Source organism: Pelophylax lessonae (assembly GCF_965119305.1).
Source record: "Pelophylax lessonae genome assembly, chromosome: 7".
NCBI classification, from domain to species: domain Eukaryota; kingdom Metazoa; phylum Chordata; class Amphibia; order Anura; family Ranidae; genus Pelophylax; species Pelophylax lessonae.
Window position 1 is genome coordinate 35245353 of NC_138774.1, and position 26033 is coordinate 35271385.

At 50.9% G+C, this 26033-nt stretch overlaps 1 protein-coding gene across 1 annotated transcript in view; it reads right to left on the bottom strand.

The window, feature by feature from the left end:
- SLC39A7 (solute carrier family 39 member 7) overlaps window positions 1–14027 on the bottom strand; it is a 56302-nt gene extending 42275 nt beyond the window's left edge. Inside the window, exons 1-2 of the mRNA XM_082264307.1 lie at window positions 13547–14027; window positions 18–186 (exon numbers count right to left, since the gene is read on the bottom strand). Coding sequence (XP_082120433.1) covers window positions 18–186; window positions 13547–14026 — 649 coding nt within the window. The 5' untranslated portion in view covers window position 14027. The remainder of the gene's footprint in view (window positions 1–17; window positions 187–13546) is intronic.
- Window positions 14028–26033: the final 12006 nt, after the last annotated feature.

A 26033-nucleotide genomic window follows, 5' to 3' on the forward strand; every position in this document is an offset into this window, starting at 1 on the left:
ACATTAAGGTTTCATACCCAGGGCATGGGGAATAAGGTGCAGGAAGGCATCGCCCAGCAGCCCCCCCGAGGCGAAGCTCAGGAGTAGTTTGAGCAGGGACTGATGTTGGCTGCTGTTGGACTGCACCGGGATGAGGAAGAGGATGAAGAATGGCGCAGCCGAGATCAGCAGCGTGGCACAGATCGCCTGCAAGAGAAAGAAGTCGTTAGATAATCCCTCCGTCCACGGAGAGAACGTCAGCAGGAGGAACAGAACAAACAAGGAGAGTAAACAGGACACGCTCGGCCAAACACAATCTGTACAGCAGATGGTGCGTCAGTGAGAACCGACACACGTGTGAGAGATTACAACCCTGGCAAGAGGAAGGCATATTGTTGCAGAGCCTTGGCAGAGCTCTCTAACATAGCCGACGAGAGATCGGGATTATAGGCAAAGCTACGAGAGGACAACGCCCAAGACACCAAAGATGGAGTGGGCAAAATATAAAAATCCAGAGCCAGCCAGTCCCACCTACGATAGGCAGGGCAATGCTAAATATTAAAGCATTATTAAAAACTACAGAGGGGGTGGTTTGAGGATGTGGAGTTGGGGAATGGCTACACCCTGACCATAAGGCCCCTTTTACACTTGTGTGACTTGTCCAGCGACTTGGGCCTGCAAAGTCGCACGACAATTCCTATTCTATATTTTCCAATGAGTACTGGTCATATCTGTGCGACTTCAAGTAGCAACGACTTCAAAGAAGTCCCTGCACTATTTTGGGCCGATTTTAATGCGTTTTGAGGTCCAGAGACCAAAGGCAAGTCCAGTCAAATCGCCGTAAAATTTTGGCAAAAAAATTGCAGTAAAATTGCGTGACTTTTAGGTCGCATAAGTGTAAAAGGGTCCTAATTGTGTGATGAAACAAGTTCATAAAGGGTATACTATGTCTTTAATACCACGACCTACAGAAAGTTTTACCCCCCTTCATGACCAGGGCATTTCTTTGCTATTCAGCACTGTGCTAATTTAACTGGAAATTGCGCTTCATGCAACACTGTATGCAAATTACATTTATTTAACTTTTTTTTCATACAAATAAAGCTTTTTTTTTGCCGTTATGTGATCACCACTGGGTTTTTTATTTTATTATATAAATGAAAAAAAAAAGGCCGAAAAATTTGAAAAAAAAAAAAAAAAAATTCTACTTTCGGTTATAAAATATATCCAATAAAAATCAAATTTCTTTATAAATTTAGTTTGCAATATATTCTGCTACATGTCTTTGTAGGCTAAACCTTTTTTTATTTTTTTACCAAACTATGGGATGTATACAGAAATGGATTTTATTTTATTTATTTTTTTAATGGTAGTAATGGCGGTGATGAGCAACTTATTATACAGAAATGGATTTTATTTTTCTTTTGCTAGTAATGGCAGTGATGAGCAACTTCTAGCGAGACTGCGATACTGCGGCGAACAGCTTTTAAGCAGCTTGGGCATTCTGACAGCCTATCACATTTCTTGAGGCACTAAAATGCCAGGGCAGGACAAACGCCCCTAAAATGACCCCTTTTTGGTAAGTGGAAAGTCCAAGGTATTTGCTGAGAGGCATGTTGAGTCCATGGAAGATTTTATTTGTTTGCCACAATTACAAATTTGTTTTTATGTTATCACTTACTAAGATATTTCTCACACATGCCAGAGGTAAAAGTGGCATTACACCACCAAACACATTCTGCTTCTCCATAGTATGGGGATACCACACGTGTGAGACTCTGAGAGCCTAACCGCTTAGGGGGGCCCAAAATCCAATGAGCACCTTCAGGCTTTCAAACGGCGTAACTTGCATATTTGATTTCTTTGGAGTGTCTAGGTGGTGTTTGAACTATCCTGACATTTTAGGGCCTCTAAAAAATGTTTCGGCCACACGCTTAATATTGGGCACACATGTAATTTTTTTTTTTTTTTTAAAAAAGAACATAACCGATTCCTCCATTTACATCGATTGATGTGAAATCTCTGCTAGAAAAAGTGTATGCCCAACATTATAAGCTTACAGCTGGCGGTAAACAATGGAGGAGCCTGTGCATTATCCCTGCGATAAAATGATCCCGATTGCAATGCTCTCCAGGATTCACTACAAAAATGTAAACTTTTTTTTTGGAGGGGTGGATGAATTTATTACATTTTTAAAAAAAGGCAGACTATGCCTTTAACACCTTCTGGACTGCCCCATGCAGATATACTGCGGCAGGGAGGCCCTCCTGCGCGAAATCACAAACCTGTACGTGATTTCTTGCTCTGGGCCTGGGGCGCACTCGTTGCTGGCGACCCGCTCCGATTGCACACAGCGGGAGCCAATCAGTAGGTCCGGCAGACTCGATGTTCACCGGCACCTGGCCATCGTTCTCAGGAGAGGCAGACCAAGTTTCTGTAAGAGGGGAAGATGAAGATCTTGTGTTCCTGCTAAGCAGGAACACGGATCTCTGTCTTCCCCCAGTCAAAGCCACCCTCCCACAGTTAGAAAGCACCCCCTAGGCACACAACCCTTTGATCACCCCTGATAACCCCTTCCTTACCAATATCATTAGTACAGTGGCAGTGCATTTTTTTTTAGCACCGATCACAGTATTGGCGTCACTGGTCCCCAAAAAGTGTCACTTCGTGTCAGATTTGTCTGCCGCAATGTCGCAGTCCTGCTAAACAAAAAAATAAAAAAAAACGCTGATCGCCACCATTACTAATAAAAACAAAAAAAGAAAAAAAAAAAAAATTCCATAAATCTATCCCATATTTTGTAGACGCTATAACTCTTGCGCAAACCAATCATTATACACTTATTAGAATTTTTTTTTTTTTTTTTTTTACCAAATACATGTAGCAGAATACATATTGGCCTAAATTGATGACGAAATTCGATTTTTTTTACATTGGGCATGTTTTATAGTGCAACTTAAAAAATATTGTTTTTTTCCCCCAAAATTGTCGGCCTTTTTTTGTTTATAGTGAGAAAAAAAAAAAAAAAAACTGCAGAAGTGATCAAATACCACCAAAAGAAAGCTATTTGTGGGGGGTAAACAAAGGACATCAATTTAATTTGGGTACAGCCTCACACAACCGCGCAATTGTCAGTTAAAGTAACGCAGTGCCGAATCGCAAAAAATGACCTGGTCGGGGGGGGGGGGGGGGTAAACCTTCCATGGCTGAAGTGGTTAAAGTAGGCTCCTTTCACACATATGGTCCGTTCAGTTCAGTCACGTTTTCATCTCAGTTCATATCCGTTTTTCATCCTTTTTTCGTCAGTTGTCATCCGTTTTCATCAGTTTTTCGTCTGATCCGTTTTCTTTGACGGATAAAAAATAGGGCATTCATCCGTTCAAAAAAAAAAAACGGACATTGAGGGCTCTTTCACACGGTCCGCCTCCATAAGCGGATCCATGCTGCTCAGCGGGGATCGATCCGCCGATCCCCGCTGAGCCGGCGGATGACAGCTCCGTCTCCGCTTGCAGTGCGGAGAAGGAGGTGTCACAGCCCCCGCTGCTCTCTATGGGGGGATCGGATGATAGCGGACCGCCTCTCCGCTCTCATCCGATCCCCAGGACGGATGGAAAAACTGAATTTTTGTAAAATCTTACCTGTAAAATTCCTTTCTCTGAGTCCTCCGACAGTCGCCGCCTCTCCATATTCGTCACTATGGGGTTATTGACCTTTGCTCCGTAGGAGTAGCTAGGCAACAGAATATGTCAATATTAAAGCTTTTAGCATATCCCACCCCCAGGGGGTGGTCCCCTCAGTCAATACCCTCCTGCTTCCTGTATCCATACCTCAGTTTCAGTAGAATAGCAGTAGAGTACATAAACAAACCCCAAAAGAGGGGCGGGGGCGGCGACTGTCGGATGACTCAGAGAAAGGAATTTTACAGGTAAGATTTTACAAAAATTCAGTTTTCTCTTACGTCCTCCGACAGTCGCCGCCTCTCCATATTCGTCACTATGGGGACGTCCCAAAGCAGTGCAAAAAACATGAGGGGTGGGAAACGCAGCCGCGCCCAAGGCAACGCCGGACCCACATCAGAGAAAGGAACCTTACCAAAGGAAGGAAACCAACTGGGCAACATAAAAATAAAGTTTTGCTCAACAGGAGCAACAACCCAGGAAAAACAAACAACCTAGGGATAAAAAACATCCCAAACAGCCAAGGGCCCAAAAAAAACAAGGGACCCTAAGGTACTGCCGCACTAAGAACCTTGCGGCCAAAGGAAGCATCTGCCGATGCCTGAACATCCACTTTGTAGAACTTTGAGAAGGTGTGAACGGACGACCAAGTCGCCGCCTTACATACCTGGGCCACAGAAGCCCGATGATGACAGGCCCAAGACGTACTCAGAGATCTTGTAGAGTGCGCCTTCACAGGCATAATAGGGGGAACTTTTCCCTTCAAAGCATATGCCTGTTCAATGGTCTGTCTGATCCATTTGGCGATGGTAGAAGCCGACGCCGCCAAGCCCTTCCGAGGCCCCTCAGGAAGGACAAAGAGGGAATCCGTCTTGCGAAAAGACTTAGTCGCCGACAGGTAAACCCTGATCGCCCGAACATCCAAGGAATGTAAGGCCACCTCCTTCAGATGCTTAGGCTTCGCGCAAAGTGAAGGCAAGACAATGTCCTCATTGAGGTGAAACTCCGAGATCCTTTTCGGAAGAAAAGAAGGATTAGGTCGCAAGACCACCTTATCCAAGTGGAGCACCAGATATGGAGACCTGCAGGACAAAGCTGCCAGTTCCGATACTCTGCGAGCCGAAGTGAATGCCACCAAAAAGGCGACCTTCTTGGACAACAGAGGCAACGAGATCTCCCTGATCTTTTCAAAAGGAACATGTTGTAACACGGACAGAACGAGGTTCAAGTCCCACGGGGGCAAAGGCTTCCTCCGAGGAGGGACCAGGTGTCGCACCCCTTGAACAAAAGTGCCAACCAGAGAATTAGACGCCACAGGGCGTTGAAAAAGAACGGCCAGCGCAGAAATCTGACCCTTAATCGTGGCCAACGCCAAACGCTGGTCCATACCCGCTTGAAGGAAAGACAACACCCTAGACACCGAGTATGAGTGAGGGGAAAACCCCCTGGACTCACACCAGGCAAAATAGGCCTTCCAAGTACGGTAGTATATCTTCCCCGAAGAGGCCTTTCTAGCATTGATCAAAGTATGAATGACCTCCGGGGAGAGACCCCTATCCTTCAGGACCTCGGTTTCAACAGCCAGGCCATCAAAGCCAGCGACTGTAAAGCAGGATGGGATGGAATATCGGTCCTTGAGACAGAAGGTCTTCTCGAAGAGGCAGACGCCACGGAGCGTCGACCACCAGATTCACGAGGTCTGCGTACCAAGACCGGCGCCACCAGAATCACCGTTTTTGGTTCCGAGGACAGCCTGCGAAGGAACCGGGATAGCAACTGAATTGGTGGGAATGCATACATCAGTCGATACTGATGCCACGGAGCCACTAACGCGTCTGACGCGTCTGCCCGAGGATCGCGAGTCCTTGTCACGAACCTTCCCACCTTGTTGTTCAGACGAGACGCGAACAGGTCCACATCCGGAAGACCCCACTTCGCGCACAACATCTGGAAGACATCCGGGTGGAGCGACCATTCCCCCTGGTCCAGAGTCTGGCGGCTCAGATAATCCGCCTGCCAGTTCTCCACCCCCGGAATGTGAACTGCCGTTATCGCTGGGACGTGCATCTCGGCCCAAGACAGAATGTCGGCTACTTTCCGAGCCGCTCGGGCACTCCTGGTGCCCCCTTGGTGGTTGATGTAGGCCACCGCTGTGGCATTGTCCGTCTGCACCCGAACCGGACGGCCCTGAAGCTTGTCCGTCCAACGTCGAAGGCAGAGATTTATCGCCCGCAATTCCAGAATGTTGATCGGAAGGGAGGACTCCCCCTCCGACCAAGTACCCTGGGCGGACAGAACGCCCAGAACACCACCCCAGCCCGACAGGCTGGCATCCGTGGTGATCACCGTCCATGAAAGCGGACGAAAAGGCTTGCCCCCCCGACACCGCCGGGGACTGTAGCCACCACAGAAGATCCCTTCTGGTGCGAGGACTCAACGAGATCCGAAGATCCAGAGATTGTGGTCGCCCGTCCCACCTGGACAGGATCTCCGCCTGGAGACCCCTCGTGTGAAACTGGGCAAAGGGAATCGCCTCGAAGGCCGAGACCATCAAACCTAAACACCTCATGCCCGTCCGGAGGGATGAGCACGGAGCGTCCCGAAGGGACCTGACTTGGTCCTGAAGTGTCTTGAGCTTGTCTTCCGGTAGGAAAACTTTCGCCTGAACAGAGTCCAGGATCATTCCCAGATAGGGAAGACGAACCGACGGGCACAGCGTCGATTTTGTTTATCGTCCAACCAAACTCCTGCAGAGTCTGCATCATGACGGACAGGTCCTTCACCAGACCCTGACTGGTTGCAGACCGAACCAGAATGTCGTCCAGATACCCCAAGCACCTTGGTGAAAACCCACTGAGCCGAAGCTAGACCAAAGGGTAACACCACGAATTGGTAATGATCCTCCGCAATGGCGAATCGAAGGTACCTCTGGTGACCCTCGAAAATGGGGATGTGTAGGTATGCATCCTTCAAGTCGATGGAGGCCATGAATTCTCCCGGAACCAGGGCAGCCACCACTGATCGCAGGGATTCCATGCGGAACTTGCGAAACCGCACAAAGCGGTTCAGAGCTTTTAAGTCCAGAATTGGACGCACCTTGCCCTCCTTTCTGGGCACAGTGAACAGATTTGAATAAAACCCCCCGAAATCTGTCCCGATGAGGCACCGGAACCACCACTCCCTGAGCCCGCAGGTCCTGCACCGCCAGGTGCAGATCCCACAAACGCTCCGGAGACAGCTGAAGGTTTGAGGGAAAAAACCTGTTCGCCGGCCGAGATAGGAACTCGATCCAGACCGAACGATCTCCTGAACCCACCTGTCCCGAACGCGGGCCAGCCAGGGTTGAAGAAAACCGAGCAAACGTCCCCCCACCCCAGAACTGGGTGAGGGCGTCCCTTCAGGCCGCATTGTTATGGGCAGTGGACCCGGACTGGCCGGACTTCTGCTTACCTGCCCATCAGTGAATCCAGGGAGTCGCCAAAAAGGAGAGATCCCGTATATGGCAAATTGGATAAAGTTTTGCGAGAAGATTGGTCCACAGACCAACATTTCAGCCAAATAAAACGGCGTGTCAACACCGCCACGCTGTGCACACGTGCAGCCAAAGGAATTACATCTAATTCCGCATCACACAAATACATGACACCCTGATGAATCTGATCTACCATAGCCAACGTCGTCGGCGGGGGGCAGAATCAGCCACCAGGACACGCCTGAGCACCTGCGTCCAATCCGCGACAGCCTGAGCTGCCATAAGGGAAGCAAAAATAACTTTCAGCATGGAACCGGTAACCGAGTAAGTATGGCGGGCAAGAGACTCCAGCCTCCTGTCCGTAGGGTCCCGGAACACCGGGGTATCCTCTGCTGGAATCGCAGTGGATTTATTCAAAACCGCCACCGCGTGATCCACCGGAGGTGGTACACACCAGCGTTCGTCAGTGGCAGGCATGAAAGGATAACGCAGCTTAAACCTACTGGGCACAGCAAAAGGCTTTTTTAGATTGCGCCATTGTTCACCAACAGCGCGCTGAAAATCCTCAAGGGAAAACCTGCGACATTTTGCGTCTCCGCTGCGTCCCATAAGAGGCCAGGACGGCAGGAGGACATGGTTCATCCTGCAAATGCAGCGTTTGTTTGATAGAAGCAACCAATTCATCCATGATTGCAAGCTCTTCAGACGAGCCAGGGGGAGAATCATCAACCCCTTCAACCTCTGCCTCCCCTTCCGACCCTGCAAAGTCCAGGGATGAACGGGACCCCGATAAGGGGACCCCAGCCATAGCAGCCCCATCACCATCGCCCTCTGAATCAGAGGAGATTGAAACTCTGGGCCGTTTAATGGATTGAGCAGCCACAAGCATCTCTACCTGAGCAGCCAGGTTAGCCACAATGGTGGCCAAATCGCCCCCCTCAGGGGGAACAGCAGCAGCCCCTTGGCCTCCCAGCAAAGTGGGAGGAAATTTGCTTTCCTGAGAATCCATGCCCCCAGAAGCGTGCAGGAGAAAAAAGGGTAACTGCCCCTTTAAAAGCGCGGCGAGCGCAGCCCACCGCTCACATACACCAGCACAAGCCGACCCCCACAGGGAAAATTACAAACTCAGGCAAGGAATACAGGAATAAAGAGAGTAAAAACCTGGAGAGATCACTGCTGCTGCTGTATCGATCGGTGTGCCCAGGGAAAAGGAAGTGATGCAATAGAAGCCGCTCCTATAAAGCCTATGGAAGGCTACAAAAAAATGGCCGCCGGGGGTGGAAGTAAATGCAGTGCTAACATGAGGCCGGAGCGATCGCCGCCAAAATGGCGGCGTTTGGCGCCAAAAACGCCGCTCCCAGCATACAGAAAAAACCCTCATATGCCTGCAGCTATTAATAATATGGCGGACCGCAGCAGCGGCCGCCGCATGTTGCACAAAACATGTACCACAGCATGCCCTACAACATACAGCATGTCACACAGAGAATCACACAGTTTGTAACACAGAACAGTGTATAACAGCCCCCCTCCTTGCAGCCCACAGCAGCATCCAGACAGGGAGCCCAATAGTGTGAACAGACATGCAGGGTTACACAGTCCCAGACTTACACCCACTAAACAGACAGGTCCCCACACAGAGTACACTTCCCTTCTGAATGGCGTGGGGAACCCGCACAAGCGATCAAGCCACTGCACATGGGACAGGGAGAGTCGCAGCCAGGACGCAGTAGAACTGCAGGGGGAAACCGCATGGCGTCCAGTGAGGTAGCCACCTCACCACCGCATCCCTGCAGCGAACAGGGATGGGTCGTTCACATATGCCAGGAAAAATACCTGACTGAACGCTCGATGGCAGGCTGGGAAGCCACTGGCCCACAACCTGCGACCAGGCGTGCCAGCCCGAGACCCAGCCTGCACGATCCTCTTCATCAGAAGAACTAATGCTGACAAAAGTAACAGCTAAGTAAAGAGAGAGAAAAAAACTCAAATAAAATCAAAAAGAAGATAAAGGCTGAGACAAAATGCCCCAGCACAGAAACAGCCAGCTAACTCCTGAAAGCTAGACAATGAAACTGAGGTATGGATACAGGAAGCAGGAGGGTATTGACTGAGGGGACCACCCCCTGGGGGTGGGATATGCTAAAAGCTTTAATATTGACATATTCTGTTGCCTAGCTACTCCTACGGGGCAAAGGTCAATAACCCCATAGTGACGAATATGGAGAGGCGGCGACTGTCGGAGGACGTAAGAGAAATAGGGTTTCCATCCGTCCGGATTTCACGGACAGGATCGGATACGGATGGCAGCGGGTGTCAGCGGACATGTCACCGCTGACATCCGCTGCTCCATAGGGCTGAATGGGGCATCCGATCAGATCCGCCTAAAAAACTGACAGGTGGGTCTGATCGGAACGCCCGTGTGAAAGAGCCCCGACGGTAGCGGATGTTAACTGATGATCATCCGTTTTTACATAGAGATGCATTGATGTCCGTTTTTCATCCGTCAACGGCTGGATGAAAACGAACAAACGGACAGCATGTGTGAAAGGGGCCTAAATAGTCGTTTCTTCTCTTTGTTCGGATTGTGAGCAGTATTATACATGGACATTAGTCTGGGGAATGCCCACACCTGTTACTGCTCAGGGTTCCTCAGTGAAGAGGGATTACTCTCGGTCACAGCAAGGCTGTCAGATACGTCAATCTGAAGCTGAAAACTAAGACCGGTAGGCTAAAGCTGGATACACACGATCAGATAATCGGACGACTTATCGTTCGCATTTTGTTGCACGATACTAACATCAAATTCAACAATGCGCACTAAAAGGTAGTAAACCAAAAACGATGGCAGCCAGGCTTTTTCTGGGTTATTTTCACATTTCTGATCATGCGCAGTCTTTGTCTATCGATTTTTAGCTAAAGCATACTGTACTGATTAACCACTTTCAGACCGGAAGATTTTGCTGCTCAAAGACCAGGCCCTATTTTGCGATTCGGCACTGCGTGATTTTAACCACTTAAGGACCGGAAGATTTTACCCCATTCCGACCAGGGGGTTTTTTGCGATTTTTTTACTGCGTGAATTTAACGGACAATTGCGCGGTCGTGCGACGCTGTACCTAAACGAATTTCACGTCCTTTTTTTCCCACAAACAGAGCTTTCTTTTGGTGGTATTTGATCACCTGTGCGATTTTTTGATTATGCGCTATAAACAAAAAAAAAAAAAAAAAGAGCGTAAATTTTGCAAAAATAACAATATTTTTCACATTTTTTTATATGAAATTCTCAAAAAAAAAAAAAAAGTAAAAAGTAAAAATATACATTTTTTTTAACATTTTAGGCCAATTTGTTTTCTGCCACGTTTTTTTTTTTTACCAAAAATATCACAATAAGCGTATTTTGATTGGTTTGCGCAGAAGTTATTGGGTTTACTAACTACGGGAAAGATTAGTCATTTTTATTGTTTTTTTACTAGTAATGGCAGCGATCTGCAATTTTTTTTTGCGGGACTGCGACATTGTGGCGGACAGAGATCGGTCCACTAACTCAGTGGTCCTCAACCCTGGTCCTCAGGGCCCACTAACAGGCCAGGTTTGCAAGATAACTGAAATACAACCCAGGTGATATAATTTGCTGCTCAGTAATTGCAGTACTCTAGTCTACATCTCCTCAAGGAAATAATTAAAATCTGGCCTGTTAGTGGGCCCTGAGGACCGGAGTTGAGGACCACTGCACTAACTGACATTTTTTTTACACTTTTGGGGGTACAGTAATCGGTGCTAAAAATATGCACGGTTACTGTAAAAATGACACTGGCAGGGAAGGGGTTAACTGTACTGGTGATCAAGGGGTTAAATGTGTCCCTAGGGGCGTGATTCTAACTGTCAGGGGGCGTGGCTTGTGAAGTAATCACAGAGCCATGCGATCCTATATAGTAGGATCGCATAGCCTCTGATCATTCCAGGGGAGAATGACAGACGGCTGTGTTTACATCAGCCGTCTGTCCTTCTCTCTCAGCTGCGGGAGATTGTGAGTGGCTGGCGCCCATCGGAGCAGCGCGTCACACGCACTGGCTCCCCAACTGACAAGCGGGGGCAGGAGCGCGCCTCCAGCGGCGCGTGATCGCCCCCTAGCTCCACCCAGGCGAGCGCCCGTACATATACGGCACTTTGCCTGGGAGCGCCAGCCTGCCGCAGTACATCTGCAGTGGCTGGGGCTAAAGCGGTTAATTGATTGTAATTCGCTAGGCTATCGTACGACAAAAGTTTTCGTGTCCCTTCGGATTTTGTTGGACAAAATGTTGTGATCGGCTGAGGAAAGCGGTGTACTAACGATCAGATAATTGTGCGATCAATTTGAAAAGCGATTTTTTTTTTTTGTACGATTATCTGATCGTTTGTACACAGGCATAAAGAGCGCCTTCGCTGTGTTTGGGTGTTCTGCATGCATCCAATAGCAGCACAATATTAATCAAGGAGCCCTCACACAAAGATGAGCCCATCTGCAAAAATGTGTGCCGCGTTTACTGTTCAAAAAAATAATAATGACACCTCTGTGTCCACCGACGCACAGATCTGCAGATTTTACACTGGAACGCGTCTAAACGCGTACAGGCGTAAATGTGTAGCCATGAATTTGAATGATCAGAGAATTGTACATGTCTAAAAGCTGTACACATCTAAACTGCAAGCACTTCCGGTCCATATTTTTTTTGCAGGATTTTCCTGCCAGCGCGAACCTGCGCTCATGCGACAAATACATACATCACCGTGTGAATGAACCCTAGTTGTAGCTTACCTCTGATTAGTGCAATGGAGTTGGAATGGGTCAAAAAGGAGAATAGAAATTGTCTTTTCATTTTTCTTTAATAAATGTTTCCCCAGCCACAGCGAGAATTCCTATCGCTGGATGGAGTGTAAAACTTGGGACCGCTGTGCTTCCAGACTCAAGTGATCGGCTGATATCAATTTTTTATTACCGATACTTTGGTCATCGGATATTGGTATCGACCAATATTTTCAGACACTTAAAAAAAAAAGTACTCTGGTGGAGGGATCTGGGGGTCTAAAAAGACCCCAAACCCCTCCTCTGCACTTAAAAGCATTCAAAATGCCAAGTTTGGTTGTTTTGAATGCTCGCATTTTTTTGAATTTGCCGCCGAGTACCCGGAAGTGATGTCATGACATCACTTCCGGGTTTTTACATGGAGACCCGATCTGAGTCGAAAGCAGGCTTTGATCGGGTCTTCTCTTCAGCGGTCGTGCAGGTAGGATGCCCGGGTCTCTTGGTGTGATGGGAGATCCGGGCGAGCCGCGGAAGGCGGCGGGACGTTCCCTAACGCTCCTTGTAATGACAGCCGAACAGCTTCTCAGCCACATTGGTTGTCATTACAAGACAGCTGACCATCGGCTATGGACGCCGATACCGGGGTGATGTTTCTAGCTGCAGGCATCACTCCGGTACAGCACTTTCCCGAAATATCAGTAACTTCGTGCCGATTACCATATATCGGGAAAAGTGCATATCGGCCCTCGATATATCGGCTTTGCCGATAATCGCTCAATCCCTAGTTATAACCCTCCCTTACTCCAAAATAAAAAAAAAAAAAAAAAGTTTTGCACATAGTTCTACTTTAAGACCAGGTACCCATGCCCTCTAAAAAGTGGCAATAATGAAAGGGGGGGATGCAAAGAAGTGGAACTTCCCTTTTCGGGCAAGGTTCCGCTTTAAGTTTTGCATTCCCTGGTTCTTCCTTTAACTCCATATAAAACATACATAAAGGGAATGTCACTTGCTTTCCCAGGCAAAAAGGAAAAAGTGGGGCGGGGAAGGGAAAGCAACTAAAAGGAGTTAGTGGTGCCACCAGAATTAAACATAAATGGGCAAGGCACAGGTTCACTTTAAGCAGAACTCCAGGGCAGATATGGATCCGATACTGACTTGGTATCATCTCTCGTTATCCCTGTATAGCAGAGCTCACACTGGGAGGAGGAGCAGCACAGGGAACCAATCAGCTGTGGGGCAGTGAGTATGAACAAGATTCTGATAGAGCAGAGATAAGGCCGATTCGTCGCTGTACTTTCACTGTCCTATCAGAGGCCACGGGCAACAAGCAGGCATACTGCAATATAGAAATGTCAGCTCACCAGCCCCGGCTCTCCATTCTTTAAGGATTGTGTATTATGCCAGGATTGGCTGGGTGGAATTACAAATTATTTTTCACTAAAACAGATTCCATATAGTGTGTGTGTATATATATATATATATATATATATATATATGCACACACATATATACACATGCATATACACACACACAGTCACACACACATATATCTATCTCCATACCCTGTGTACATAGTTATTTACCTCAAGTTCTGCTTTAGGCTGATCATGAGAAAAAAGGGGTGACACTTACATAGGTCCAGAGTGTAAGAGGGTCCAGCTTCTCTCTTGTCCACTGCGGTGGTGGAGAGTCTACCGAGGCTTCTTTTTTAGCAGGTTGTTCAGCGGCCCCCTGAGGCGGTGCATCTCCAAACTGCCAGCGGCTCCTGAATGCATCAAGATCATCGTGACCATGACCATGGTGATCATGACCGTGGTGATCCTCGTGGCTGTGACCGTGGTGCTCATGACCATGGTGGTCCTCGTGGCTGTGACCGTGGTGACCTTCGTGACTGTGGCCATGGTGGCCGTGCCCATGATGACCTTCGTGACTGTGGCCATGGTGGCCGTGGCTGTGCCCATGATGACCTTCGTGACTGTGGCCATGATGAACATCCCCGTGGCTGTGCCCGTGGTGATTCTGAGCCATTGCAGTGCACAGCAGATTTACCACCACCAAGGCCAGCAATGTGGCATAGGCCACTTGCCCTCTTTTTTGCCAGATTTGACCCATCTCACCTAAAAGGACAAAAAAGAAAATGGTGAGGGTAGAAGAGAGAACCTCATAGGAATTGCAAAAATGTATCTTCTGCTTCATCTGGGTTCTAAAGCTACTGCCACAGTATGAGGGCCCCACTTCCCCTCCAAACTTTCTAATAATTGGACACGACTAGAGGAACGAGAGTCCATGGGGATGCTGGCTCAATGACCTCAACTGGGAAATTTCACAACTAGAGTCCCTCAAGAGACACAAAGTGCCAATGGGTGCATAATCTACCTGCATCCACCCCAATGATTAATTTTGGGTTGACTCGCAATATCAACAACCTGATGACTAGCAAGGTACCCGTATGTCGCTGGACTTTAAATTGTTATACCGTGGCATCATCCCAGGTATCGTTTAAGAGCCCATGGTCGCCTCTCTTGTAAAAGCAATCCTAGAGCTAACTAACCACTGGATTGCTTTTACATGCAGTGGGAGGGGACATCCCCCCCCCCTCCTCCCATGGCTTCATCGGGCTATCTCGGAATGGCTTTTATCGCCTCTAGGATATAGAAACTCGGAAACAATGAGCTTACATCACTTCGGGCTTCCCTGGATATAAATAGAGTCATTTTTAAAAATATGCAAATTATTTGATCATGCCAATCTAAAGTCAGAGACCCCCAGGTCTTTCCATAAAGAGTACTTGTCATATGCCTACTGCAGTCGCAAGAGATGTTTTCATTCTGACAGCAATAAAAGTGATCAATATATATATATATTTTTTTTTTTTTTTATTTAAACAGTTCCCCTATCCCTACATACAAAGGCACCGTATCGGTGCCACACTCATATAAACAGCGATCATCCCACATATGAGGTATCATTGCGAACATCAGATCCTGGGCAGTAATTCTAGCACTAGACCTCCTTTGTAAATCTAGAGTGGTAACCTGTAAGGGCTTTTAAAATGTCACATATGGATAGTAAAATGTAAGTTTTTTGTCGCCGCTGCACAGGCGTGCGCAATTTTAAAGCATGACATGTTTGGTATGGATTTACTCGGCGTAACATCAACTCTTCTATTTTACCAAAAAATTGGGTTATGTATTGTGCTTTTTTTTTGCATTACAATTTAAATAAGTATCTTTTCCAAAACAAAAATTGGGTTTTGGAAAACCGCTGTGCAAATACCATGTGACATAAAAAATGGCAACACCCACCAATTTATTCTCTAGGGCAGTTTTTCTCAACCAGGGTTCCTTGAGCAATGGACAATTTCTGCCTCTCTGATAAGTTTCCAATGACACCATTGTTCCTTTTAGCTATCTGTAAGGGGGTAATTCTTCCCAATGACAAGTGTAAGGAGCATTCTTCCCACTGACTATCACACTTAGGCTACGTTCACATGTAGCGGGCCGCGGCAGAATCACCGCGATTCTGCCCGCAATCCGGAAATCATTGCAAATCGCGGGACGCCGGTGCGTTGCTGTTGATTTGCAATGGCACCCCAAACGCTGTGCGATGTTGCCGCGATTTCCACCTGCCGAATCGCGGTAACACCGCGCAAACAAAATCGCGGGTCGCATGACGCCCAAAAAAAGGTACAAGAGCTTCTTTGGGGCGTCATGCGACCCACGATTTTGTTTGCGCGCTGTTATCGCGATTCGGCAGGTGGAAATCGCGGCAACATCGCACAGCGTTTGGGGTGCCATTGCAAATCAACGGGCGTCCCGCAATTTGCAATGATTTCCAGATCGCGGGCAGAAACAAGGCGATTCTGCCACGGTCCGCTACGCTAACATGTGAACGTAGCCTTATGTGTTATGAGTTCTAGAATTAATTTTTAGCAGGGGTTCCCCGAGACTGGAAATGTATTTTAAGGGTTCCTCTGTGTTAAAAAGGTTGTGAAAGGCTGCTCTACTAGGGCAGTGATGGTGAACCTTGGCACCCCAGATGTTTTGGAACTACATTTCCCATGATGCTTAGCTACACTGCAGAGGCATGAGCATCATGGGAAATGTAGTTCCAAAACATCTGGGGTGCCAAGGTTTGCCATCACTGCTCTAGGGCCTTTGATTAAAAAAAAAAAAAAGAGATATATATATATATATATATATTTTTTCTTATTTTTTTTTTTTTTATTAGAAATTTACTAACAAAAAATACAGATTTTTTACACAAGCTAAAGTGGATCATACAAATAGATGAGAATATTAGAAGCTTTCATCCGGCTCCTATACCGCTGGGAATTCAGAGTTATCAAACTTCCAATATGACAATTCCCCGGAGAACGACCCAAATCCACTGAGAGGAGGCACGAGGCCCCCAAAGCCTCTGCCCTCCTCCATCCATGACACAAGAGTTTGCATATGTGGCACTCAAGTTTAGCAGACAACTGCCTTCACTTCAACTGCAGTTAATTAACCTCCATGGTGACGTCACAAACCATATAATGGATTCCGTATGTGTAGGATCTCTATGGCCCACTCACACGGTAAATATGTTGGTGCAACATGGTGCCATTCAGAATGAACGCCACTTCACCTTCCGACCAATGTACATTGCAGGGCCAAAAGTTGATTTTGTTGATGCCGCTCTGCAATACATAGCAACACACTAAAGCTGGACACACACTATACAACTTTTGTTATTAGATTTCCTTTAGATTTCCTTTCAACTATGTAGTGCAACGGCCTGCCTGATTGCATACAAATTGAAAGTGTTTAGATTTGACCTCATATTATATGGTTTTGGATGGTAAATCTAAAGGAAAAAAGCTATAGAAAATTGTATAGCTCAACGTTGGTATACACATGCTGCAGCTGCGACACTGTCACGTGGGCTTTTCTGGGTTAAAAACCACGTGAGGTGCCCTCTGAAAAGGAATCTACCACAGATCACTGTTCAGAGGGCAACAATTGTAAACGAGCCCTTAAGCCCTTTTCACACGGGCTTTCCGATCCGCCTGTCAGTTTTTCAGGCGGACCGGATTGGATTGCTCCATGCATCCCTATGGAGCAGTGGATGTGAGCTGAGACATCTCCGCTGACACCCGCAGCTATCCAATCCGTGAAATCCGGACAGATGGAAACCCTATTTTCCATCCGTCTGGAGGATCGGATCGGATGAAGAGAAACGTTCTCATCCGATCTCCCATAGAGAAGAGCGGGGATCTGATAGGTACCTCTCTGCAAAGTAAGCGAAGACAGAGCTGTCATCCGCCTGCTCAGCGGATCGATCCCCCTGAGAAAAATGAGTCAGTCGGGTGCACCACCTGTGTGAAAGGGACCCAACATGCTGCCCTGCCAAAATTGTTGGCACCAAAACACAACACATGTTAAAGTGGGTGTAAATCTCATAAATAAATAATGAACAAAGCATATCCCTCTATAGTGTGTACTTGTCTCACTCCAGAGCACTAATGGGCCATACACACTAAGATTTTCTGAAGACTTTTTCCTTTAGATTTACCAAAACCATATACTATGAGGTCAAACCTAAACCCTTTCCATTTGTATGCAATCTGGCAGGCCCTTGCACTACATAGAAAAGGTAAATCTGAAGGAAAAAGTCTTCAGAAAATCTTATAATGTGTATGGCCCTTAAGTGTCATTTCTGTCTTCTACCTCCTTCCTCTGCTATCAGCATGAATCACTGCAGACAAGTCTTCCTGACACCAAGAAAAAATGGTGACAGGGGAGGGAGCTCCAACTGATTGACAGCCTCAGCTCTGATCAAGTGTATATGGGGGGGGGGGGGGTCTCTTCCCTCCAATCAGCTTTAAGGGCTCTCCTCACTGAGCTCTGAAGAGTGTAAATTCAGCACTTTGAATGGATGTAGAGAAGACTGCAGAGAGCCAGGTACAACTTATGTATAGAGATGCACCGAAATCTCGGCCAAAGGTGGCATTATCAGCATTTTGCCGATAAGAGAAAAAGGTGCCGATAATGGCACCGAAAACGCACACGATTCTGCCGTGAATTCGCTGTGATTTTGCCACGATTTTAAAGCGAATTTGCAATTTGCAGCAATTTTTACTTATAGATTTGTTTTTCCTAGGTCATGTGACTCAAAAACCACATCAAAAACATAACACGGAACCCTAATGCTACCTTTTCAATGCATTTCAATGGGAGGTCCGCTTTGGTGCCTTTTTTTTTTCTGACCAAAAATGCAGCAAGCAGGTTTCCACAACGGAAGCGCGACGGACCACTGTGAAGACACACAGAGCTTTTCTTGGGTTGAAGGTGCCAATAATGGGGGACAAATTCATATTGATGATAATAATTAAGGCTGGGTTCACAAATATACGATGCGGGAGCCAACACAAATCCTGTGCGATTCCCGCATCGCATGTCTCTCGCATGCAGTTCACACTGCCCTATGCGAACCACTGCAGGTGTCAAAACAAACTTAATGCCATTATGGCATTGGGGGGGGGGGGTCCATCCCAAGAAGGGACATTGGGGGGGGGGTCCATCCCAAGAAGGGACATTGGGGGGGGGGGTCCATTCCAAGAAGGGGCATTGGGGGGGGGGGGTCCATTCCAAGAAGGGGCATGGGGGGGTCCATCCCAAGAAGGGGCATTGGGGGGGGTCCATCCCAAGAAGGGGCATTGGGGGGGGGTCCATCCCAAGAAGGGGCATTGGGGGGGGGTCCATCCCAAGAAGGGGCATTGGGGGGGGGGGTCCATCCCAAGAAGGGGCATTGGGGGGGGGTCCATCCCAAGAAGGGGCATTCGGGGGGGGGGGTCCATCCCAAAAGGGGGCATTCGGGGGGGGGGGTCCATCCCAAAAAGGGGCATTCGGGGGGGGGGGTCCATCCCAAGAAGGGGCATTGGGGGGGGGTCCATCCCAAGAAGGGGCATTGGGGGGGGGTCCATCCCAAGAAGGGGCATTGGGGGGGGGTCCATCCCAAGAAGGGGCATTGGGGGGGGGTCCATCCCAAGAAGGGGCATTGGGGGGGGTCCATCCCAAGAAGGGGCATTGGGGGGGGGTCCATCCCAAGAAGGGGCATTGGGGGGGGGTCCATCCCAAGAAGGGGCATTGGGGGGGGGTCCATCCCAAGAAGGGGCATTGGGGGGGGGTCCATCCCAAGAAGGGGCATTGGGGGGGGGTCCATCCCAAGAAGGGGCATTGGGGGGGGGTCCATCCCAAGAAGGGGCATTGGGGGGGGGGGTCCATCCCAAGAAGGGGCATTGGGGGGGGGGGGTCCATCCCAAGAAGGGGCATTGGGGGGGGGGGGTCCATCCCAAGAAGGGGCATTGGGGGGGGGGGTCCATCCCAAGAAGGGGCATTGGGGGGGGGGGGTCCATCCCAAGAAGGGGCATTGGGGGGGGGGGGTCCATCCCAAGAAGGGGCATTGGGGGGGGGGGTCCATCCCAAGAAGGGGCATTGGGGGGGGGGGTCCATCCCAAGAAGGGGCATTGGGGGGGGGGTCCATCCCAAGAAGGGGCATTGGGGGGGGGGTCCATCCCAAGAAGGGGCATTGGGGGGGGGGTCCATCCCAAGAAGGGGCATTGGGGGGGGGTCCATCCCAAGAGGGGCATTGGGGGGGGGGGGGTCCATCCCAAGAGGGGCATTGGGGGGGGGGGTCCATCCCAAGAAGGGGCATTGGGGGGGGGGTCCATCCCAAGAAGGGGCATGGGTCCATTCCAAGAAGGGGCATTGGGGGGGGGGTGTCCATCCCAAGAAGGGGCATTGGGGGGGGTGTCCATCCCAAGAAGGGGCATTGGGGGGGGTGTCCATCCCAAGAAGGGGCATTGGGGGGGGGTGTCCATCCCAAGAAGGGGCATTGGGGGGGGGTGTCCATCCCAAGAAGGGGCATTGGGGGGGGGTCCATCCCAAGAAGGGGCATTCGGGGGGGGGTCCATCCCAAAAAGGGGCATTGGGGAGGGGGGGGTCCATCCCAAGAAGGGGCATTGGGGAGGGGGGTCCATCCCAAGAAGGGGCATTGGGGAGGGGGTCCATCCCAAGAAGGGGCATTGGGGAGGGGGTCCATCCCAAGAAGGGGCATTGGGGAGGGTGGGGTCCATCCCAAGAAGGGGCATTGGGGAGGGGGGGGTCCATCCCAAGAAGGGGCATTGGGGAGGGGGGGGTCCATCCCAAGAAGGGGCATTGGGGAGGGGGGGGGTCCATCCCAAGAAGGGGCATTGGGGGGGGGGTCCATCCCAAGAAGGGGCATTGGGGGGGGGGTCCATCCCAAGAAGGGGCATTGGGGGGGGGTCCATCCCAAAAAGGGGCATTGGGGGGGGGTCCATCCCAAAAAGGGGCATTGGGGAGGGTCCATCCCAAGAAGGGGCATTGGGGAGGGGGGGGTCCATCCCAAGAAGGGGCATTGGGGAGGGGGGGGTCCATCCCAAGAAGGGGCATTGGGGAGGGGGGGTCCATCCCAAGAAGGGGCATTGGGGGGGGTCCATCCCAAGAAGGGGCATTGGGGGGGGGGTCCATCCCAAGAAGGGGCATTGGGGGGGGGGTCCATCCCAAGAAGGGGCATTGGGGGGGGGTCCATCCCAAGAAGGGGCATTGGGGGGGGGTCCATCCCAAGAAGGGGCATTGGGGGGGGGGGTCCATCCCAAGAAGGGGCATTGGGGGGGGGGTCCATCCCAAGAAGGGGCATTGGGGGGGGGTCCATCCCAAGAAGGGGCATTGGGGGGGGTCCATCCCAAGAAGGGGCATTGGGGGGGGTCCATCCCAAGAAGGGGCATTGGGGGGGGGTCCATCCCAAGAAGGGGCATTGGGGGGGGGGTCCATCCCAAGAAGGGGCATTGGGGGGGGGGTCCATCCCAAGAAGGGGCATTGGGGGGGGGGTCCATCCCAAGAAGGGGCATTGGGGGGGGGGTCCATTCCAAGAAGGGGCATTGGGGGGGGGTCCATTCCAAGAAGGGGCATTGGGGGGGGGGTCCATCCCAAGAAGGGGCATTGGGGGGGGTCCATCCCAAGAAGGGGCATTGGGGGGGGGTCCATCCCAAGAAGGGGCATTGGGGGGGGGGTCCATCCCAAGAAGGGGCATTGGGGGGGGGGGTCCATCCCAAGAAGGGGCATTGGGGGGGGGGGTCCATCCCAAGAAGGGGCATTGGGGGGGGTCCATCCCAAGAGGGGCATTGGGGGGGGTCCATCCCAAGAGGGGCATTGGGGGGGGTCCATCCCAAGAGGGGCATTGGGGGGGGTCCATCCCAAGAAGGGGCATTGGGGGGGGTCCATCCCAAGAAGGGGCATTGGGGGGGGGGGTCCATTCCAAGAAGGGGCATTGGGGGGGGGGGTCCATTCCAAGAAGGGGCATGGGGGGGGTCCATTCCAAGAAGGGGCATGGGGGGGGTCCATTCCAAGAAGGGGCATTGGGGGGGGGGGGTGTCCATCCCAAGAAGGGGCATTGGGGGGGGGGGTGTCCATCCCAAGAAGGGGCATTGGGGGGGGGGGTGTCCATCCCAAGAAGGGGCATTGGGGGGGGGGTGTCCATCCCAAGAAGGGGCATTGGGGGGGGGGTGTCCATCCCAAGAAGGGGCATTCGGGGGGGGGGGTCCATCCCAAAAAGGGGCATTGGGGAGGGGGGGTCCATCCCAAGAAGGGCCATTGGGGGGGGGTCCATCCCAAGAAGGGCCATTGGGGGGGGTCCATCCCAAGAAGGGCCATTGGGGGGGGGTCCATCCCAAGAAGGGCCATTGGGGGGGGGTCCATCCCAAGAAGGGCCATTGGGGGGGGGTCCATCCCAAGAAGGGCCATTGGGGGGGGGTCCATCCCAAGAAGGGCCATTGGGGGGGGTCCATCCCAAGAAGGGCCATTGGGGGGGGGTCCATCCCAAGAAGGGCCATTGGGGGGGGGGTCCATCCCAAGATGGGCCATTGGGGGGGGGGTCCATCCCAAGAAGGGCCATTGGGGGGGGGGGTCCATCCCAAGAAGGGCCATTGGGGGGGGGGGTCCATCCCAAGAAGGGCCATTGGGGGGGGGTCCATCCCAAGAAGGGCCATTGGGGGGGGGGTCCATCCCAAGAAGGGCCATTGGGGGGGGGGTCCATCCCAAGAAGGGCCATTGGGGGGGGGGTCCATCCCAAGAAGGGGCATTGGGGGGGGGGGTCCATCCCAAGAAGGGGCATTTGGGGGGGGTCCATCCCAAGAAGGGCCATTGGGGGGGGGGGTCCATCCCAAGAAGGGCCATTGGGGGGGGGTCCATCCCAAGAAGGGCCATTGGGGGGGGGTCCATCCCAAGAAGGGCCATTGGGGGGGGGTCCATCCCAAGAAGGGCCATTGGGGGGGGGTCCATCCCAAGAAGGGCCATTGGGGGGGGGGTCCATCCCAAGAAGGGGCATTGGGGGGGGGGGGTCCATCCCAAGAAGGGGCATTTGGGGGGGGTCCATCCCAAGAAGGGGCATTGGGGGGGGGTCCATCCCAAGAAGGGGCATTGGGGGGGGGTCCATCCCAAGAAGGGGCATTGGGGGGGGGGCCATCCCAAGAAGGGGCATTGGGGGGGGGTCCATCCCAAGAAGGGGCATTGGGGGGGGGTCCATCCCAAGAAGGGGCATTGGGGGGGGGTCCATCCCAAGAAGGGGCATTGGGGGGGGGGTCCATCCCAAGAAGGGGCATTGGGGGGGGGGTCCATCCCAAGAAGGGGCATTGGGGGGGGGTCCATCCCAAGAAGGGGCATTGGGGGGGGGTCCATCCCAAGAAGGGGCATTGGGGGGGGGGTCCATCCCAAGAAGGGGCATTGGGGGGGGGGTCCATCCCAAGAAGGGGCATTGGGGGGGGGTCCATCCCAAGAAGGGGCATTGGGGGGGGGTCCATCCCAAGAAGGGGCATTGGGGGGGTCCATCCCAAGAAGGGGCATTGGGGGGGTCCATCCCAAGAAGGGGCATTGGGGGGGGTCCATCCCAAGAAGGGGCATTGGGGGGGGTCCATCCCAAGAAGGGGCATTGGGGGGGTCCATCCCAAGAAGGGGCATTGGGGGGGTCCATCCCAAGAAGGGGCATTGGGGGGGTCCATCCCAAGAAGGGGCATTGGGGGGGTCCATCCCAAGAAGGGGCATTGGGGGGGTCCATCCCAAGAAGGGGCATTGGGGGGGTCCATCCCAAGAAGGGGCATTGGGGGGGTCCATCCCAAGAAGGGGCATTTGGGGGTCCATTCTAAGAAGTGGCATTGGGGGGGGGTCCATCCTAAGAAGTGGCATGGGGGGGGTCCATTCTAAGAAGTGACATTGGGGGGGGGTCCATTCTAAGAAGTGGCATTGGGGGGGGGGTCCATCCTAAGAAGTGGCATTGGGGGGGGGGGTCCATCCTAAGAAGTGGCATTGGGGGGGGGGTCCATCCTAAGAAGTGGCTTTGGGGGGGGTCCATCCTAAGAAGGGGCATGGGGGGGGGGGTCCATCCTAAGAAGGGGCATGGGGGGGGGGGTCCATCCTAAGAAGGGGCATGGGGGGGGGGTCCATCCTAAGAAGGGGCATGGGGGGGGGGTCCATCCTAAGAAGGGGCATGGGGGGGGGGTCCATCCTAAGAAGGGGCATGGGGGGGGGGTCCATCCTAAGAAGGGGCATGGGGGGGGGGTCCATCCTAAGAAGGGGCATGGGGGGGGGGTCCATCCTAAGAAGGGGCATGGGGGGGGGTCCATCCTAAGAAGGGGCATGGGGGGGGGTCCATCCTAAGAAGGGGCATGGGGGGGGTCCATCCTAAGAAGGGGCATGGGGGGGGGTCCATCCTAAGAAGGGGCATGGGGGGGGGTCCATCCTAAGAAGGGGCATGGGGGGGGGTCCATCCTAAGAAGGGGCATGGGGGGGGTCCATCCTAAGAAGGGGCATGGGGGGGGTCCATTCTAAGAAGGGGCATTGGGGGGGGAATCCATTCTAAGAGGTGGCATTGGGAGGGTCCATTGTAGAGGAGCGGTGCGGCAGCACACTAACATTTAGCGCAGGTTGTGGTATAATGTGTGGGAATAACAAACACATTACTGCAACGCTTGGATTTCCCATCACTGTCTTCCCACACATTTTGCCTTTGGATACATTTTACCTACTAATTACATGTAAAAGACACTTTCCTGGAACATCACCGATCTTCTCCTGGGGCCAAATGTACATCACCACCCCCTCCCATAATAATATCCTATTACCAGGCACACTCCTATGTGATCGCACACAGCCTACATAGATAACCTGCAGTCACCCCAAAATGCCGATAACACAAACCTTGGGGGGTGCAATCACATGTGTGGTGCGATCACCGTTTACATACGTGTGCGGTCACATTTGCGTGTAAGCACGTGGGATGGGAGTGATTTAATTTTTTTTTTTTTTTTTATTAATATTTATATTATCCTTGTTTTTCGTTTACACTTTTTTTTGTGGATTATTTTAACCACTTCTGGACCGGAAGGATTTACCCCCTTAATGACCAGGCCATTTTTTGTGATTTGGTACTGCGTTACTTTAACGGACAATTGAGCGGTCATGCAACGCTGTACCCAAATAAAATTGATGTTCTTTTCCCACAAATAGAGCTTTCTTTTGGTGGTATTTGAGCACCTCATCGGTTTTTCATTTTTTTGCGCTAAACAAAAAAAAAGAGCGACAATTCTGAAAAAAAAAAAAAATATATATATATATTTTTCACATTCTGCTATATAACATTCCCAAAAAAAGAAATGTAAAAATCAAAATTTTTTTAACATTTAAGGCCAATTTGTTTTCTGCTACATATTTTTGTTAAAAAAAAAAATTGCAATAAGCGTATTTTGATTGGTTTGCGCAAAAGTTATTGCGTCTACTAACTACGGGAAAGATTGTCATTTTTATTGTTTTTTTTACTAGTAATGGCGGCGATCTGTGATTTTTTGCGGGACTGCGACATTGCGGCGGACAGATCGGACCCCTAACTGACATTTATGACACTTTTGGGGGGGACCAGTGACATTACTACAGTAATCAGTGCTAAAAAATATGCACTGTTACTGTAATAATGACACTGGCAGGGAAGGGGTTAACCCAGTGGGTGATCAAGGGTTTAAATGTGTACCTAGGGGAGTGATTCTAACTGTGTGGGGCGTGGTTTGTGAAATGACCATAGAGACATGTGATCCTATATAGAAGGATCACAGACGCGCTCTGATCATTCCAGGGAGAAGAACGGTCAGCTGTGTTTACAACAGCCAACCGTTCTTCTCTCTCAGCGGGGAGCCATCGTGGGTGTCAGACGGCAATCGGAGCCGTCTGCCCGCATCATCGGAGTCCCTGCTGCTGAGTGGGGGTGGGAGCGCGCCAGCCGCCCCCCCTTAGCTGCAGGCGAGTGGACAACGTATACTTACATCAGTTCGCGTAGGAGGGCCAGCCTGCCGCAGTAAAATTGCGGCAGGCGTTTCTTAAGTGGTTAATTGTTACATAGTAACAATTCTTGTCTTTTTCCGGCGGTTCTTAAGTGGTTAATTGCTATGTCAAGGAATGAACAACATCCTGTGACATCGGGGCCCTGACAGGTCCTCATTATGGAGAGATCCGGGGGGTCCCCAAATCCTCCGGCCTCCCATACAGCCGATCAGAAGTACTCATCGCCCCCGGGTTCCCGGGGTCACAGAGAGAGAAGAACGTCGGTTCCTTTCTCTCTCTCTTCAGGGTAGAAATCACCACCGGCTCCATCACTCCCAGGCTCTGTGATAGGATGGTGGAGCACGGAAAAAGGCGGCGGCCACAGGAGGGGGGTGGGACTTGTCTTTCATCCCCAGCAGAAGTGACCAAGTGGTTATTTAGCCACTCAGATGGCTTCTGGCCTACAGGGAACCGCCGGCTGGAAATATAAATAGCGGGGTGATGTCTGTGGGTGCAATGGAGACGTTTTCATTGGATAAAGTTCAATTTCATGGCAAAGCGGGGCAAATAATTACAATTCATCCAATGACTCTTCATAACATTCTGGATTATATGCAAATTGTCATAAAAACTGAGCAGTTACTTTGTGAAAATTATTATTTGTGTCATTCTCTAAAATTTTGGCCACGGCTGTCGGTAGCAGATCTAAAAAGGGATTGTTTAATCAGCTTGCATAGTGTATGGTCAGCATA